The sequence below is a fragment of the Talpa occidentalis genome, unplaced genomic scaffold, assembly GCF_014898055.3.
Source record: "Talpa occidentalis isolate TD23 unplaced genomic scaffold, MPIMG_talOcc4v2.1 talOcc4.8, whole genome shotgun sequence".
Taxonomy (NCBI): Eukaryota; Metazoa; Chordata; class Mammalia; order Eulipotyphla; family Talpidae; genus Talpa; species Talpa occidentalis.
In genome coordinates this window covers 116,977,462-116,996,133 of record NW_023605194.1, presented here as the reverse complement: position 1 = coordinate 116,996,133, position 18,672 = coordinate 116,977,462, and the positions used below count along the sequence as shown (strand labels likewise).

The 18,672-nt window shown below is 50.2% G+C and overlaps 2 protein-coding genes across 6 annotated transcripts in view; one reads left to right on the top strand and one right to left on the bottom strand.

Annotated features, from left to right (window-relative positions):
- Window positions 1-1,922, bottom strand: part of LOC119233739 (uncharacterized) — a 65,809-nt gene extending 63,887 nt beyond the window's left edge. For 2 of the 5 annotated variants that reach the window (XM_054690053.1, XM_054690054.1), the window contains exon 1: window positions 449-516. In XM_054690053.1, the coding sequence (XP_054546028.1) occupies window positions 449-478 (30 nt within the window). In that variant the 5' untranslated portion in view covers window positions 479-516. Of the gene's footprint in view, window positions 1-44; window positions 270-448; window positions 562-1,333 lie in introns of those variants that run through there. The other 3 variants (XM_037496333.2, XM_054690055.1, XM_054690052.1) reach the window with 3 other exon arrangements.
- A 3,551-nt stretch (window positions 1,923-5,473) lies between these two features.
- Window positions 5,474-8,724, top strand: LOC119234778 (serine/threonine-protein kinase MARK2-like). Its single transcript, XM_054690691.1, has 4 exons — window positions 5,474-6,664; window positions 6,706-7,962; window positions 8,186-8,317; window positions 8,541-8,724. Exons 1-2 carry the CDS (start codon window positions 5,698-5,700, stop codon window positions 7,794-7,796), a joined length of 2,058 nt encoding a protein of 685 aa, XP_054546666.1. The 5' UTR covers window positions 5,474-5,697; the 3' UTR covers window positions 7,797-7,962; window positions 8,186-8,317; window positions 8,541-8,724.
- Window positions 8,725-18,672: the final 9,948 nt, after the last annotated feature.

The window sequence follows — 18,672 nt, the reverse complement described above, 5'->3', positions numbered from 1 at the left end:
GGCGATAAAGATGTCAGATCGGTTCTATGCAGCCATGATCTCACCGCTGGGTGCCTCACGGTCATGTAGATATCGCCCAGGCTATTGTATTAATCATCCTTTAAAAAAAATCAGAGTTTGTACATTCAAATTTGCCGCATGCCTCTGCTCAGGACGAGGTGAGATAACAACCGGTTTTGACATTTCAGACTCCAAATGTCATTGTGACCTCATGGAAACGTCACTTCAGAAAAGCGGGATAGGGGGTTTTTGTTTTTCAAGAAAATAACAGAAACCCAGATGGTTGTGTGAAATGGCCCAGATTTTAAATCTTAGGCTTCATTTCAAAGGACACCTGTGCTCTGCAGAGACGGCCTCTGCCCCCGGAGCAGACGCGCGTTGCTGTCTCAGGCTGGTCGGAGCAAGCGCAGGCCAGGTGGGCCGGACGCTCCTCCTCACTCAGACTCACCCTCTGCCTCTGAAGACTCAGGAAATTCATTTTCTTCCTTTCCTTTCCAGAGTGAAAGGCCAACAGAAAGGCAGACAGCCGCTCCCTTGCAGAATTAACATTTGGACACAGTGCAGGATTCTGAGCTCAAACACAAACCCAGGAGGTCCAAACTCCAACCAAACACGGTTTCCATATTTAGCCCCAGAATCAGTGACTCTAGACCAGATACCCCAAGGCTTTGGGAGGGGATCCCAGAGAACCAATGAGGGGGCAGATCCTCAGCCTGATCCACTCCCCGTTGCTGCCCTGGATGCTGCTCCTAGTGCAGCCTCCCCTGCTCGTCCCCCAAGTCCAGCAGAGCCTGAGCACAGAGGACCCCCCAACCCCACCCGCACCTGCCACGGAGAGCCAGGCCGGGCGGTGGGCAACACTGAAGGAACAGACCTCTGCTCCGGCCCAGACCAGTCTGCAGTGGGTGGGAAGAAAGAAACGCAGACAACACACCCCCATAGTTCAGGGGCCAAACGATTCCAAAAGGGGTCCTTGTGAGGCACGTCTGGGCTCCCGTTCATGACATGGAGGCCGCAGCCTCGGCAGATCAAATCTGAGAGGGAAAGATGCGGGGCTCGCAGATGCTTGAGAGAGGCCGGCCTGGGGGCTCGGTGCAGATGCCAGGAAGCGCCGAGGCCTGGAGATGGAACGAGGAGAGAGGACGGGAGGAGGGACCAGGTGTTGATGAAATACCCGTCACGGGCCGCCCTTGGTCCCTCGGGCCCGAGCGCCTCCTGGAACCCAGCTCGTCTGGCTGCGGGTTGCCGGCCACACACCCCTGCCCCAGCACACCTACACTCAGCTCCCGCGGGCCCTTCTTACGCGTTTTCCCCTACTTCCAGGGAAACTCACCTCCTCACACCGAAAGCCCATCGTTCATTAAAAACACAGGCCAGCGCGTGAGAGGGTCCGATGAGCAGGGACTCTGGACACTGCCCGCCGGGCTTTGGCCGAAGAGGCACCACATGGAACTTGTACTAGCGGGGCTAGAAGGACCAGATAAACCCAAGTGGTAGGTGATTTCAGATTTCAGTTCACACCTCAAATCAATGACCCATCACGTTCTCTGTTTCAGTTCATTTTCCCCTCCTTTATGTTTAGACATAGGTATTGACAGTGATTTGGACCGTGAGACAATTTTCAAAGATTAAGCCAACAGGTTAAAATTAAAAAAAAAAAAAAAAAAAAAAAAAGATACCCTCCTTGAAGGGATGAAGCTGTGTTTGATGCTGAATCCCTCCCTGCTTCCCCAGTCACACAGATTCATGTAACAAACGCTGTTACGTAACAGAGCACTTGAAACTCAACGTGGCTGATGACGTCAACCTTTATGACCTCGCACGTGACATTTGACATTTGAAGCACTTTGAAATATCGCTTAAAACTAAGCTTCCCTACTCAAAACTGTTTGAATCTATTTCCTGATGGAGAATGAGAAAATGTTCACATGTAAAAAGCCAAGGGGAGGGCCGCCCCAGGGGCGCAGGGGGTTAAGACACAACCTATGAAGCTGTCCGCAGCTTCTGCAGCACGAGCTTGATCCCCGGCCAGCCAGGGAGCTACCCACAAGGGGCGGCCGACCTCTCCTGCCTCGCCCGCTGCTCCCCTCAGCGGTGTATTCCAGTCAGTCTGCCTGTTCTGCTCCCCGCTCTGTCTCTGGTGAATCCTCTCACCCCCTCCTCCTATCCCTCTGGCCTGTACCCCAGCTCTTATATTCATAAAAATAAAATAAATCTATTTTTAAAAAAAAAAGCCAAGGGGACATTCAAAGTGTACTGCTCCTTGGAATGTTCTTGTCTTAGGATGGTTTGGGTCAGCCGACAGCTTTCTTCCCACACACTAAACTGTCTCGGGAGCTCAAGACATAGGCGGGAATTCCATTTTGGCGTGAAATTCTCAAAACGTGTTCGTGTGATTTCGGTGCCGATGACACTGAGAAGGGAGGGAGAATGTGGTTCAGGACGAAACGGGCAGCACCAGCCTGCAGGCGGTCAGACGGGACATGTGGGTTGGAGCAAAGCAAGGTCAGAGAGCTGGTTAGGGGCAGACATGGGGGTGGGGGGAGGCACTCTGCAAGAACAAGAGCAAAGGCCCCAGGCGGCAACAGGAGGTGGCAGGACGAAGGGCAGCTCACCCAGGAGGGCTGGCGACAGGGAGAGGAGGCGGGGGTGGGCAGCAGCAGACCAGCGAGGGCAGGGAAGGCTTTAAGAAAGGGTTTTCGTGGGCCTCCCCAGTGGCGCAGCGGTTGAGCACTGGGTTGCGAAGCTGCCTGCAGCCTCTGCAGCGCCAGTTCGATCCCCGGCTGCTTCCCGGCCACCGGAGGAGGGTCCCACATGGCGCGCAGACCTCTCCTGCCGCCCGCTGCTCCCCTCAGCAGTGTCCTTCGGTCCTTCTGCCTGCTCTGCTCCCCGCTCTGGCTCTGGTGAGTTCTCTCGCCCTCCCGCGCTTCTGACTGTACCCAGTGCTTGTATAAACAAACAAACAAACAAACAAATAAATAAATAAAACATGCCTCTATTAAAAAAAAAAAAGGGTTTTTGTGACGTTCAAGCACAGCAAGACCACGGGAAGGCTGGTTTATGCTTTCCCTCTTCAACTGGTTGTGGGATGGAGGATGTTTAAGGACGGCGGGGGTAACCCGTGAGGGGGCACCAGTCTTGGCCCAGTCACTTGCAGCCACCCTGGGGCTGGTAGGTGCACTGTCAGTCCCCAAAGAGAATGTGGAGCCTTCCGTGGCGTTTTGCAGTCCCTTAGGCTGAGACGGGTCGTGTGCACAGGCAGGCTACAGAGCACGGGACTCCCACTCTGAGAGAGGCAGAACAGCAGCTCCCCTCTGGCCAGAGTAGCTGGGCGGGTGGACAACTATGGCTATGAGGTGGCCGTGTCGGGCCTCCCTGGTGGCCTAGGGGTGACGGCTCAACACTATCAATTCTGCGGCCTGCATTCCATCCCCCGCCGGGGAGCTACCCACACAGTGCGGCAGACCTCTCCTCTCTCCCCCGCTGCTCCCCACAGCAGCGGATGTCAGTGGATCCACCTGTTCTGCTCCCCCCACTGTGTCTCTGGTGAATCCTCTCATTCCCGCACCCCCAGCAGGCACCCCGGCTCCGTAGAGAATGTTGGAAGCCACAGGATGGATTAGTTCAGTCAAGGACAGCAAAGCAGGGGAGGTGACATGCGAGCAGGCTTGCGAGAAAAGCGGGAGTGAGCATTGGCGTTGGCGGCCGAAACGGAAAAAGAGGCGCTGGCGCAGTATCAGACCCGACACCCCTGAGCCAGTGCTTCTGCGTTTTGGGGCTGCAACTGCGCTCCAGGCTGCTCAGGCGAGACTCGGTCCTCAGGTGATACAGTGAGTGAAGAGTCAGGGTAGGCCTGGGGGGGTGGGTGAAAGGAACCTGCAGTCTGAGTAGCAACAGAACCCCCGTTGTTCACCTGAACCCACCGTTCCCAGATGCCAGGTAATTCCTGCCAGGGCTCGGGGTCACAGCGTCCGGACCTGTCTTTTGCCAACCAACCCGCCCGCAATTCCAGCAAGAAGCAGCTATTTCTAAGCCAGAAATCTCGGTGGGAGCTGATCACCCCCCGCTGCCCCCAGCCCGCGCTGAGTCAGGTCGGGGGGCGGTGGTGTCCCCACTGCAGGGGGCGACCATGGCAGGCAGCACCGCCTGACGGACACACACCCGTGTCGTGCCTCTGGCGACACTCTCGACAGTGAGGGAAGGGGCTGCGTGCTCGCACCAGCGGGCAGACACGGGCAAGAGGGGAGCGAGAGGCCGAGCTCTAGAGCATCTGCCGCCAGCCAGAGGCGCCCGGGCCTGCGGCCTGGAGGTGGCCGCTGGGCGCGCTCAGCCCGCGGGCAAAGATGGAGGAAGACCAGGGCCCGGGGAGTTTGCAGCGTTGGCATGTGAAGGACGGGCTGTGTCGCGTGTCGCGCTCCCAGCACGACGTGTTCACAATGTCACTAGTGGCGGAGCGTGGTTTTGAGACATGAGCGTGCAAGGCAGGGACCGGGGAGCGCCCGCTCAGAGCCGTCAGCGAGGACAGGGCTCCTGGCTGCACATCAAAGGGCCTCAGGCCTTCTCCGGGCGGGCTCTCCCTCCCTGGGGACACTTCCATCTCCAGGGAGCCCTGGAAACACACCTCTGGGCCGACGCGTTTCCCTCAAGGCCAAAAGGTCACTGCCCCGGGCGGCGGCCACCTCCGGCTCTGACTGCACAAAGGGCCCCTGTGACGGTGCCCCCGGCCCTGCCTATATAAGCCCCTGCCCGGCGGCCTCTGCACGTCCTCAGGAGCCAGGAAGCCTCTGGATAGCGACCTGCGACTCGGACGGACGTTGGGCGGTGGACGGTAGCGTGGAGGTGTGGACGTAGCGTGGAGGTGTGGACGGTAGCGTGGAGGTGTGGTGGACGTGGTGTGTGTTCCGTTACTTCCTTCTTTTAGTTACTTATTTTAGTTATTTATTTTAGTTACTGTATTTTCATTTCTGTCCTATTTTCCTGTGTGGTTTTGTTACTTGCTTATATTTTTTTCTCTGTTTTTCTTTATTATTTTAGTTTCTCCTGTTTTCTTTTAGTTTTTTATTTTTCCTGTGTGTGTGGCCCCCCAACCCCCTTTTCCCTGCTGTCGTTACCGTGTCCTTGGTCCCTTCTTCCCCTTCGTCGTCCGTCCTTTTTTGTCCATTTTTGTTGCTCGTTTCCTGCTGTTTGTCCTGTCCGAGTCTGCTCCCCGTCCGTGCTGTCGCTGTGTGTTGTCCTCGTCAACGTAGTGGCTTGTTTTGATCGTATTGTCAAGTGTTTCTATCATTTGTGGTTTCTTTCGTTGTCTGTTCATTTATTTTTGGTGTCGCTAGTCAGTAGATCGTAGTGTTGGTAGATCGTAGTGTTGGTAGATAGTTAGTGTTGGTGTTTTCTAGTAGGTTAGTATAGTTAGTGTCGGGGGGCGGGGGGTTTTGGGGGGTCAGGGGGGTGGGGGGGTCAGGGGGGTGGGGGTGGAGTTAAGGTAGCTTTGTTAATATTTAGTTAGCTTGGGGGGGGGGTGATTTTATCTTCTATTAATCCCATAGTAGTTCTCTTGATACCATATCAGTACTATTGATACCATCTCAATAGTACCCTTGATAACACCACCAGGAGAGGCAGCGCCAGGGCCGCCAGCTTAGTCAGGGCCGCCAGCTTAGTCAGGGCCGCCAGGGTCGCCCCTCCGGGTTCGCACTCGCTATGTGGAGGCGCGGCGCCCCCGAGGCCGCCAGCATGAAACACTACCGGGTGCTGCGCACGCTGGGCGAGGGCGCGTACGCCAAGGTCAAACTGGCCCTGCACCTGGTGACCGGCACCGAGGTGGCCATCAAGTTCATCTGTAAGTCGCGGCAGGCGCGCCTCGAGTTCCTGGCGCGCGAGGTGGACTGTATGAAAGCCCTGCAGCACCCCAACATCATCCAGCTGTTCGAGGTGCTGGACACCCGGGAGGACCTCCTCCTGGTCATGGAGTACGCGGGCGGCGGGGACCTGCAGGAGTACCTGCTGCGGCACGGGCGCCTGGAGGAGCCCGAGGCGCGCGGCAAGTTCGAGCAGATCCTCGCGGCCGTCACGCACTGCCACGCGCGCGGCATAGCGCACCGCGACCTCAAGCCAGAGAACATCCTCATGGACAGCGAGCACAACCTCAAGCTCGGCGACTTCGGGCTGAGCATCGAGTGCGCGGGCGCGGCGCTCAGCACCTTCTGCGGGAGCCCCGAGTACGCGGCGCCCGAGATCTTCGAGCACCGCGCGTACGCGGGCCCCGCGGCCGACGTGTGGAGCCTGGGCGTGGTGCTCTACAGGATGGTGACGGGCGCGCTGCCGTTCCGGGGCTCCAACCTCCTGCAGCTGCGCGGCCGCGTGCTCAGCGGGCGCTTCCACCTGCCGAACTACCTCTCCGCGCCGTGCCGGGACCTCCTGGGCAGCATGATGGCGCTGGACCCGCAGGGGCGCAGCAGCCTGGAGGCCATCCAGCAGCACCCGTGGGTGCGGGCCAGCCGCGAGCTCCTGGCCGTGCGCCAGCCGTCGCCCAGCCACCAGGACGCGGCCCTGACCGAGGCCATGGTGCGCCTGGGCTACCGGCCGCAGCAGATCCAGGCGGCCGTGGGCGAGCGCCGGTTCGACGCCGTCATGGGGACGTACCTCATCCTGCGGTCCCGGCGGCGCGGCGAGGGGCAGGTGTGGCCGAGTGTCCCCGCGCTCCAGGAGCCCGGCCCGCGCGCCGCGAGCCCTGGCGGCCCGGGCTCCCGGGAGGGCCTCCCGCGGGGGTCCGGGGAGGAGCCGCGCCAGGAGGCCGCGCGCAAAGCGGGTACCGCCGCGCCCGCCCCGGTCCGCAGGACCATCTGCGTGAGGATCCCGCAGCTGGACCGCTCCTCAGAGCACAGCAGCAGCTGCCCGTCGAGCTCCCAGGGAGGGGGCACCTGGGAGGACTCTGGCACCCTCACGTCGGGCCCCCTGCAGGGGGACTCCTGGGAGGAGAGCGCCGCCTCCATCCCGGACCCCCTGCAGGAGGGCGCCCCGGGGTGCAGCGCCACGTCCATTCCGGGCCCCCAGGCGGAGGACAGAGCCACCCCCACGTCGGGCCCCCTGCAGGGGGACGCCTGGGAGGAGAGAGCCACCTCCATTCCAGACCCCCTGCAGGAGGGCGCCCCGGACCAGAGCGCCAGGTCCATTCCGGGCCCCAGGCGGAGGACAGCGTCACCCGCACGTCACGGCCCCTGCAGGGGGACGCCTGGGAGGAGAGAGCCACCTCCATTCCAGACCCCCTGCAGGAGGGCGCCCCGGACCAGAGCGCCACGTCCATTCCGGGCCCCCAGGCGGAGGACAGCGTCACCCGCACGTCACGGCCCCTGCAGGGGGACGCCTGGGAGGAGAGAGCCACCTCCATTCCAGACCCCCTGCAGGAGGGCGCCCCGGACCAGAGCGCCACGTCCATTCCGGGCCCCCAGGCGGAGGACACCCAGGAGCGTGGCAGCGCCGCCCCCATGCCAGGCCCCCAGGTGGAGGGTGGCCAGGAAGCCAAGAACAGAACACTCAGTGCAGCCCCCCAGCCCCCCCTCGCCAACCTCAGACCTCCCCCAAGACGCCGCTGGCTCCCCAAGTTCCGCAGGAACGCGGTGGCCCCGGCAGAGACGCTTGGCCACGAGGACGACAACTCCGCCTCAGTGCCGTCCGTCAGCTCCAGCCGGGGCGGGCTCGCCAGCGGGAGGCGGATCATGAACGCGCTGCTGAATCTGTGCTGCTTCTGCAGACCACGCGGCTCCAAACAGAGCAGCAGCGCTCACCCACCCGACGGCTGAGACCGCCACACCCTGCAGAGCCCGCCCGGGAGGCAGCCACCGAGGGAGCAGGAGCGAGCCGGGGAGGGCGAGGCTCTGCAGAGGGGTCGGGCGGGGGCCAGCCAGCGGGGCCAGGAGAAGCAGGACACACACAGGACCTGATCCCAGACGTCCTGGAGCCCAGCAGGTGAAGGGCCAGGAGGGCAACGGAACTGGTGACGCACCTGGGGTGGGGGGAGCAAGGCGGGTGAAGGGGGGAGTGGACATTGGGGGGTGAAGCAGGGGAGTGGAGGTTGGGGGCAGCTGAACAGATGAAGGGGCTGGTGGGGGGGCTGTGGAGCTGTGCAGGGGCGGCCCCCAGAGGCCCCAGGGCCAGAGGCCGGAACCCACGGCCTCGCTTCCCACCTTAGGCTCTGTCCGGTGAAGGCCTGCGCACCCCCTGGCTGGGAGAGCCCTGCTGTTGGCGCCTGGGCACACGGATGGCGCAGAGGACGCGGGAGCTCTGCGGGCCTGAGTGGCACAGTCACCGACTGACAGACACGGTAGGCAGTGCCCCCGGGTTGGGCCCCTTCTAAAAACTGAAGTTCCAAGTTGGAGAACCGCTCACCCGCCAGCTAGCGGCGGCTCCCAGGGCCTCCTGGTTTCCTTCCGAGCCTTGTCCCATCGACCTCTGTGCAACGCGCCTGGGGGGTTCCACTGACACACGAGCATCCTCCACACTTAACTCTCTGCTTGGGCTTAACTGGCTCTTCTCTTCCAACGCAGGTCCCCGAGGGCGCAGGACGCGGCCGCTGCAGAGGGGACCTCCAGGTGACCGGCTCTGCCTGCGGGGCGCTGGGGCGTGGCGGCATCTGAAAGCTGTTCCTCGGCCTGATGGAGACACTCAGAAACGGATTGCTTTGTTAGCGTGTCTATGTCTATGCCATGACTCATTAAATCATTGTTTGAAACCGACCGCGTTTGCTTCTCATTTATGAACGCGCCCGCACTTCCAACACCCGGGTCACCAGATACCTAAATTTCCTTTAAAATTCCTACGATCAGCACTGGGAATTTAAGACAATTTAGAAAATTTTAGAAGTCAGAGGGATCCCACGGTGATAGCACAGTGAGACAGGAGAGTGGCGCAGAGCTGCCGATGCGTATGTCATTGGGTCTTTGCACTATGTTCTTCAGGTGTATGTGCGTTTCACAGGGTCTGTGCAGGTGTGTGCATGTGAGCCTGTACATGTCTGTGTGCATGTGGGTGCTTCTATATGTGTGAAGTGTTCATGTACCTTCTAACGTCAGAAAGACTCAGACAGCTGTAGAGAATTGGTATAACGTCTTCAAAAGTGGGGCCACCCTGGTGGCACAAGGGGTTCCGCACAGCACTGTGAAGCTATGGGCAGCCTCTGCAGCACGAGTTCCATCCCCGGCTGGCCAGGGAGCTACCCACAGGACGCAGCAGACCTCTCCTGTCTCCCTGCTGCTCCCCTCAGCAGTGGATTTCAGTCAGTCTGCCTGTTCTGTTCCCCACTCTGTCTCTGGGGAATCCTCTCACCTCCTGTACCTCTGGCCTGTACCTCAGTTCTTGTGTGCATAAATAAATAAACCTTTAAAAAAATCTTAAAGTTTGATAGAATTAACCCATCAAACCCTAGTTTATTCTGGTTTAGTATTATTCAGGCCCTCCCTGGGGGTGCAGGAGCTAAAGTCGCCGTGCTATGAAGCTATCACCAGCCACTGAGGCATATAAGTTCACGAGTTTGAGCCCCAGCCCAGGAGCTGACCCACACAGTGCAGGAGACCTCTCCTATCTTCCCCACCGCTCCCCTCAGTTGTGGATTTCAGTGGATCCACCTTGTTCTGCTCCCCACTCTGTTGAGTCCTCTCACCCACTGCACCTCTGGCCTACACTCCGGTTCTTGCATGCATCATTAAATAAATCTTTTAAAAAAGGGTATTATTCAATTGGCCATCGATTTTAATGCTCAATATTCAAAACAAGATATCTATCCTTACTTTGAAATATAACATCTATTTTTGTTTACTGTATTCAAACATTTCATAGAAGCAATGACCTTGAACTGTTATTTAATTTAGTTCCAACAAATGCTTATGTTGATGTTCATTAATTTTTCCAGTAATTAGAAAAAATAGAGTAAAAAAACGTATTTTTGATACTAAATCATAACGTGCTTATTTGAAAAATCTTTCTTAAATATAAGACTGAAATTGTTATACATTTTCCTAGTTCATTGAAGATTTAGTTGTTGGTAAGTGAGCATATTTTAAAATGTACTGTTTAAAAACAATACAAATGATATACTGTATTTTTGAAGACTTCTTAAGTGACTTATAACTTAGACAATATTACAAACTTAAAATTAGTGATATTATTAGTAACATCATATATAAAATCTAATGATATTTTTTATCTCCCACATTTTTCCAGATAATACCATGTAACATGGTATATACCATATAATGTGTTTTTATACCCTATACTGTCTACTACCTGGGTACACCTATGTATCCTATTCTGTAAGTGATAGTGAGGGTTTATTTTTATTTGAATCAAAATGATGTTTTATAAAGGAATTGAGTATAATAATTTACAATGCTAGAATTAGATTGAATGATACTTGGATACAAACAGGAAAAAAGAGAGTCTGTGCAGATACTTTCAAACTCCTGTTTCCTGTGATTATCCAGAATAACTTTTAAATACTGATCAAAATTTATTTCCATAGACTAGACATATTCTGTCTCGAGCCTATTGTTGTCATTTTTCATGTAGTATGATTTGCAGATACACTTCAATAAAAATGATTTTTATAGTTGTTAGATGTACATTATGCAATGCTCGTTTAAACATGTTAGCTTTTACTGTACTTGCCTTGATTTTCAAGCAAAATTTTATGTCACAGTACATTAATTTCTATTATCTATCTTTGCACTTTTTCATTAACACACTTTCTTTATTGCAATAAACAAAACTAAAGATGGTGTTAGTTGTCTGGCTCCAGGCTGCAGTAATTTCACCAAACATCTGGAAGACAAATGAATGGAGCAGACTATTGTTGTAATTATATTTATTGATTTGAGTGTTTTTAAATTCTTATTTATCTTGAACAATAATGTATTTGTGTCTATAAATTGATTAATGGATTATAATCTTAATCATGAAATAGTAGAAGTTACAGCTGGCTAAGTAATGTGGTTTCTTACAAATTACTTCAATTACAGATGCCAAGCATTCTGCATTCCCCACTTAACAAGAAGTGGTTTGCCAAGAAGTTTCTTTAATCATTAGCTTGTCTCTGTACTGGCACAGCTGTTGGAAAAGTAACTACCCATGTCAAACGTATCTCATCCCCAAACTCAATCTCCCACTACGCAGTGTGTCTACACAATTATTCCAGGCTTGAAGTGGTGTATGATCTGATATCTTCCCAGTAACAACAGTTGAAACAGTTAGCTTGTATTTATACTTAATTGTTTGCATAATGTTTACCATGCTTTTGAATAACAGAAATAGCCTGCATTGAATAGCAATTACAATATTAAAATACTGTGGGATTTTAATGTGTAAAGTTATGCAGGTTAAAACTGTTCTTTCCTAACTGTCACTTTATGTTATTTTAAAATTTAGACATTACTTTAAAATGGGGCCTCCCTGGTGACACCGGGGTTAAAGGCGGTGCTATCACGCTCTCAGCAGCCACTGCAGCAGGAGTTCCATCCCCTGCAGGCCAGGGAGCAGCCCCACAGGGTATGCCAGACCTCTCCTGCCTTGCCCACTGCTCCCCTCAGCAGTGTGTTTCAGTAGATCTGCCTGTTCTGCTTCCCACTCTGTCTCTGGTGAATCCTTTCACCCCTCACACCTCTGGCCTACACCCCAGTTTGTATGCATAAATAAATATTTGTATGCATAAATAAATAAATCTTTTTAAAAAGTCTCTTTTAAAATGATCTCTTAGATTCATGATCCTATATCTGTTAATAGGATAATAATAGAAGTATATATAAGTTTTTATTTATTTAATTTTTATAATCCAGAAATATGCTTTCCTTTTACAGTAATTTATAAAGAATGGGTGATAGATAGCTTTCATATATATAATATGTATACAAATATAAACTTCTTTCATAGATAGATAATAGTCATATTCTGGTAGTAGGTGAAAGTATTAAAGTTACTGATTTAATTAGTAAGAAAAATTCATTTATAATTTTAATTGCTTTTAAATAGGCTTCATAGTATATTATTGACACGTGAACACTCTGACGTAGAAATTGAGATTCCATTAGACTGCACACACAAAGGAAAAAATAGAGGAACAGGTTTTTATTACTCAGAAGTTAATTTGGAAGAAAAAAATAAAAGTCTGAGCCTTCTCAAATTTATGAAGTTGGAATTCAAACAGTGCTAAATGAGTTACGAATAAAAACCAATTGGCAATAAAAAACTATAGAAGGTGCGTTTTACTTTTTTTCACTTCAGGTGAACATGGTGGTGGCTGTGTCGGGACCCAGGGGGTCGCTGCGGGACAGGGGAGGAAGGTGCCTTCTCGAAGCCACGGCGAACTGACAAGGCCGGGCTGCCTGGGCGAGGGATTCTGATCAGGTTTCAACGATAAACTCACTTATAAAATAAAACACTAATGTATCCATGAGTCAGCACACACTTGGAGCTATAATTCAGTGTAACCTGGCGCCAATGAAAGGTGCACACCACAAGCACCTGAGCCTGCTGTGCGCCGGGGCCTCCCGCCTCACCTTCCCGGGCGAGTCTCTCCACATTTCGGGGGCGGCCACCAACAGGGGTGAGGTGTCAGGTCCTGGGGCTCCTCCTGTGGCGCCCTGAGGATGAGCGACCTTGAGCTCCTTGACCTGTGCCTGCCGGCCATTTGCACGTTTTCTGGGAAAAATGTCTATTCTCTTTCTGGTTTTAATCCCATAGTTTGGGGCTTTTTGCTCCTCAGTGGCACGGATTCTCTATATATTGTGTGCGCTCGTCGCCCCTTGTCAGATCTGTAATTTGCAAACATTTCCTCCAATTTTGTAGGCCGCCTGTTGATTTTTTGACGGTTTCTTCTGCTGTGCAAACTCCATGAGTTGCTAATTCTCATTTCTACTTGCTTTCCTCTCACAACATCTTGCATTTTTCTCTTTGAACAGGATGCTAAATGTCTTGATTCTGAGTTATTCTTTCAATGTTTTAATGGTTTTGCCGCAGCCTTCAGAACAACAATAAAGTCACGACGATAATTGAAAACTCACCACAAAGTTTGAGCATAAAGGAAAAAAAATTAATTTAGATTTTAATTTAGATAAGATATTGATAATTTGTTCAGGTTCTGTGTTACATGGCCATCATTCGGGGAGGAAAGAAATCCTTCATTAATTTCCAAGGAGATAAACAAACACCACAGATCTTCAGAGTGCTTTCAAAAAAAGGATATTTTCTTCTTTCTGAACAGGACCACGGTTGAAGAATTTATTGACTTTATAAGCACAGAAATAGAAGATCAAAACTAATGAAAATTGGAAGCAAAATTTTCAAGTAACTTGATAGGCAATATAGACTGCTGGGGACATCGAACACCAGATGACTTCATTGCAAGGGAGGCCGTCAAAATGGGGATGAATAGGAGGAGAAAAAATGCTGCTTGATTTACAATCTTCAGTCGGAAATTAAATGTAAATACACGCAATTTCCCCCTCCCCTCGCCAACCGTGCTGCTTTCCGTCAGTGTCTCTCTTCCTTCTTCGTGTTCTTCTTTCCTCTTTTTCCTTCTTCAACTCTATAAATTTTCTTCCTTCTCATTTAGAAAATTTTGCAGTGTTAAAATGTAGCATCAATTGAAGTTTAAAAATAAGGGGGTTGCAGTTGTATGGGGAACATAAAAATAAAATTTATTATAAAAAAAAATCTCCTCAGACTCTTCCTTTCTTTATAAAACTTTAAGATGCCCTATGTAGTGTCTCGATTTCCTTTCCTACCATATCCCCAGATTGTAACTACACCAAAATGCTGTTACACAATTTTTATGGGAATATAAACGTATTAAATGTAGGAAGGTCAATAATAGTTTATAGCATTTGATGAATTTCTTTAGGAAAATATATGAAACAAAAAAATTAAGTGTAAGTCCCTAATATTGTCAGAGGAATAGCATGAATATTGGAGGTACAATGAAATTTATATTTGAATTCAGTTATAGACTAAGATAGAAGAATGGCCAATGTATAGGATGTGCTAGATTCGATTGATCTACTAGAGCTAAGATGCTTGCAGTTCAGGGACAGAAACAAGATTTAAATGATCCAAAGTTGACTCAGAATACAGCTAGGCAAACTCTGGGAACTGTTGCAAATATCATCAGCTTTTTTCAATTACCACAATAGTAAAATTTTAAGTAGTATTTAGGGATGCTTCAAAATAACATTTTTCTTTTTCATGTCTACAAAGATTGTAGGGGCTGCCAAGAAGTGCTTCTAGAACCAGATCAAGTTTGGGGGAAGCAGGAGAAACACTGGAAATCTCCAACAACAGAAGCAAATGCTGTTCATTATAAAGGAGACATTTGGGGGCATAATATGCATATATGAAAAAAATTACAAATGGCCGCAGCAAAAGAATATTTTCAATGCTTGAGGTCCGTGCACTGTGCTTCTCTAAGACTAACTGGCTTCTCTCATTGGGTCATGATTGATTTGTCCACTCAGCACGGGAAGTTGGGGTGGGGGTTGCTCAGCATCACCTGGGTTCTCTTCCCAGGTGATGTTCTCAGAATCTTTGCAGTGGAGTCTGGATGACGGGGCTCCATGGCCAGGCACCCAAGTGGTCCTCACCCAAGAACTCCCTCGCCTTCACCGTGTAGTAGAACTCAAGGTGGGGCCAGCTCTGGCTTCCCCCTACACCCCCCCAAGACTGGTGTCCCCCCAGGCACTTGCTCCCTGCCCCCCACAGCAGTGTCACAAAGTGCACCTCCCTCACTTCCACTGGCCTCCCGGGAGACCCCACACCCTACCCGCCAAGACCAGCCACCCCAACGTCTAGGTTCTTTTGTTTGTTTCATGTGCTATATAAAATTTGATATTTTGCCTATTGATGTGAGGCAGTTAAGTATATTAATAAAAAAAAAAACTATCCTACAACAAAGAAGACAGCAAAGTTCAAATGTAGAAATGCTTTTACATTTGACTTTAAAATTCAGAGAATCATCACCCCCTAATTTTCTTCGCTATGCCACAATAAAAAGAAAAAGAGAAGATGCTATTCAAAGAGAAATAAACTGCATCCAATTAATTAGAAATAGTGGTAAATAGCTCTTCCATTTACAAATCCTTTGACTTCTGCACAAGATGCTTGTTTATTCATAGAGGGAAAAGATTTACATGTTTCGTAGAGAAACGCTCTCATGTGATTAAAAAGCAGGAGATGTAGCCTATTGTTTTTCCTTCTGTGGGCCGACTTATCTGTCGGAAGCGCCTGAATAACACAGGTTTGATCTGCTTGGATTCGCTTAAAGATTTCCCTGTACACCGACAACAATGATATGTTATTAATAAGAACAGCTCGATGCTGCAAGTGCCTTTTCGCTTCCTTATGATTTCCTAATTGACATTTTATTTTGTCTAACTTACTGTCTTCCAAGAATACAGTATATAACACACACGACAAACAGAAGACGGGCTCATTGGCTAATTATGTTTTCCCTGAGGCTGCAGGTCAACAGCAGGTGATTAGTATTTCAGATTTGGGGGAAAACCAATATATAATATACATGGATTTTCAGCTGTGTGGGGCTGGTGTTCAAACTCCTGCACTGGTTAAGAAAGGACAACTGTGAGGTGATAGAGGTGTGCACTATTTTTGAAAACTTTTCATCACTTCCGTAGTGTGAAAATAGAAGCCCCCTTCTTTCTCATATGCAATAGGAGCTCGCGTCTGCTTTCCCCACACACACACTCTCCAGCTCCGATCGCTAAGATATATTCTTTCATACTCTTCCCGACAGTGTGATTAAACACTGTGTTCATGGGGTTAGGTTTAAAAATCCAACTACTGATTCTCCTGTATCAACAGGATCAATTTATCACACCGACGCCTATTACCGCTTCAAATCACCAACGCCACAGCGCTCTCTCTTTTTCATCTTTCTAAACTCCCATCATAAATAATTTTTTACCTCTCCCTGATCACTGTGAAGTTTCCAAGTTGTTGGCATGTATCCTTAATATGTTTTTTTTGCCCTAAAGTGAATTTCTTCTTATTTCCTACATAATTTTTATAAATCACTACACTGTTCTCTTAGCATCTTGCTTAACTTTAATTCCATATCATTCAAGGAAGAATAGAATAGAAAACTGATGCATGAGCTTTAGATTCAACCTGAAAAGAAATCCTGCCCCATTGAGCTGGTGAGCCATCGGTCACTTTTTTTTTTAGTTTTATATATTTTTACATCATTTGCCATTTTTGCACAATGTATGCATTTTCATCCTGGTCATAGTCCTCCCCATACAATTCCCACCCCCCTTGTTTTCATCCTACTCCCTCCCCCCGCCCATAGTGTGTCTCTGGTTTATAGTTGCTTGTTGATTTTGATGATGTGGTCCATATACACCATGGAATATTACTCAGCATTCAAAAAAGATAAACACATGCCATTTGCAGCAACATGGATGGCGCTGGAAGGGATCATGCTCAGCGAAATAAGCCAAAAAGAAAAAGAAAAATACCGCATGGTCTCACTCATAGCAGGAATCTAGAAAACCTAAATAAGGGACCAGGGAAAAGACTAATTACAATAAAGTACAAACTGTCGGTCACTTTATCTCATGTACTCCAGAAATCTTTTCTTTAATCCACAGTAAATCAGAAGATCTATTACAATGAGTTGCTATGCACTTTCGTTAAGAAAGCAAGCACTTGTCACCATATTTGATGAGGAGGAAATATTGATATTGATCACAATAGACGTAACTTTTGTCCTGCTCTTGGGAGGAGAGTTTGAGACTTGAAAGGTCGCACTGGGACAGACTGCACAGCTGTGCCTCATCAGGGCAGCTGCTCTGCTCCCTCAGCTGAGCTACATAGAAACCCCGCTCGCACCACCCATGTGTCCCGAGGGCCACCGTTGAGGGCATCTAGCCTGCTGTCTCCCACTCACCAGCGTCGTCACAGCTCCGTGTCCACCCCGAGCAGCACCGCCTGGCTCCTGCCCCTGGCACACAGCCCTCTGGACGTGACTGCATTGATCTGTAACATTATAAATTAATTATTAATGATAAATAGTAACAAAGAAGAAATCATCAAATTAAATAACATATCCCTTATAATGACAGGATAAAATGGTGGAGGTGATGACAGAAAAAGAGATGATAATGCTGATGAAAGTGACCAAGCTGATTATGTGAAGAGGAAACAGAAAGGAGAGACACGACACGGCGCAGAGGAGAGAGGGCAGGGGAGGGGGCGGGAGGGACAGAGGAGCAGGGGGGGAGGGAGGGAGGGGCGCAGGGCAGGAGCGGTGGCTCTGCCAGTGTAACCCACACGTTTTTTTCAGTCTAGGAAAACTTCAGTTCACTGAGGTGCGGAAGGCATGGATAGAATTTTTCTATTAGCGCTACAGAAGAGGCTTCAGATCTGGTTGTCTGTATTTACATGCTTTCCTCCCGAGAATAATTTCGTATTTCACGATGGTTCTAGTTTATCTGGTGTTCAGTCTGCATCTGAACCTGGAATGCTCGTAGATTTTATTTTATCGAGCTGACACTGATTTACAGCCCCGTGGGATTCAGAGGACTTGGGGCCCGCCTCTCAGATATAGGTCACCTGCTAATCATTTGAGATCAGTGCGTTATTGAGCCCACTGCAGCATGGAGACTGGGGTTCTGCTTTTAAATAAAGTGAAATGTATCTCCTCTATAAACCATTAACTACCTGATGAAGACATTTCATGTCAGCGCGCGCTTCCCACGCTCATTACAAATACCGAATGGCTGGTTGTCTGGATTTGTTATTACACATTAGGGTCCTACTTCAAAATCCTCCTGGAAAGACCAAGGAAGCTGCTGCGCAGCTAGAGTTCGAGGAGACTGAACTGGACCCCCGTGGTCCTTGTCCAGCGCGGACTCTGCGAGAAAGCACGAGAGAAAGAGGAGCAGCCCCTGTATCTGCGCACGTTGCTCCAGGGGACCCCGCTGGAGGGTGTTTCTAGGCTTTTATGCACATCAGCAAGGTTGCTGGCAGATGCTGTTAAGCTGCTTGAAGAGCCTCAAGTGCACTGCATCGGGCACGAGCACCCAGCACAGGGGACAGCGTCTTTGGCAGACCTGATGCCAGAAGCTTCGGGGGCACTTATGCTACTGGGGAAGTGCATCCATGATGTTGTCACACTTGCAGGTGATGCGTAAAACCCACAGTAACTGTGTGGCTTAGGTTTCAAAAAACGAATCTGCTAGAACCTAAAGGAATCTCTTGTACATATTTCTATTGAGGAATTAGTGAACACTTTATGTAAAATTTAAAAGTTATTTTCATATGATTGACTTTATTTCATACTTGCACCATATTAAACTATCCTTCCACTGGACCTTCTTTTTTTTTTTTAAAGATTTATTTATTTTTATACAAGAGCTGGGGTACAGACCAGAGGCGCAGGAGGGTGAGAGGATCCACCAGAGACAGAGCGGGGAACAGAACAGGCAGACTGACCAAAGTGCACTGCTGAGGGGAGCAGCAGGCGGAACAGGAGAGGTCTGCTGCGCCAGGTGGGATTCTCCCCGGCCAGATGGGATGGGACCCGCACTGCAGAGGCTGCGGACAGCTTCACAGCGCTGCGCTCAATGTGCTGCACCACCGGGGACGCCCCTCTACTGGACTCTCTAAATTGACTTT

Coding starts and splice junctions, on each gene's coding strand:
- LOC119234778 (XM_054690691.1), top strand. CDS start 5,698: ATGTGGAGGCGCGGCGCCCCCGAGGCCGCCAGCATGAAACACTACCGG. Junction 6,665..6,705: donor CCTGCGGTCCCGGCGGCGCG/GCGAGGGGCAGG, acceptor GCGCTCCAGGAG/CCCGGCCCGCGCGCCGCGAG.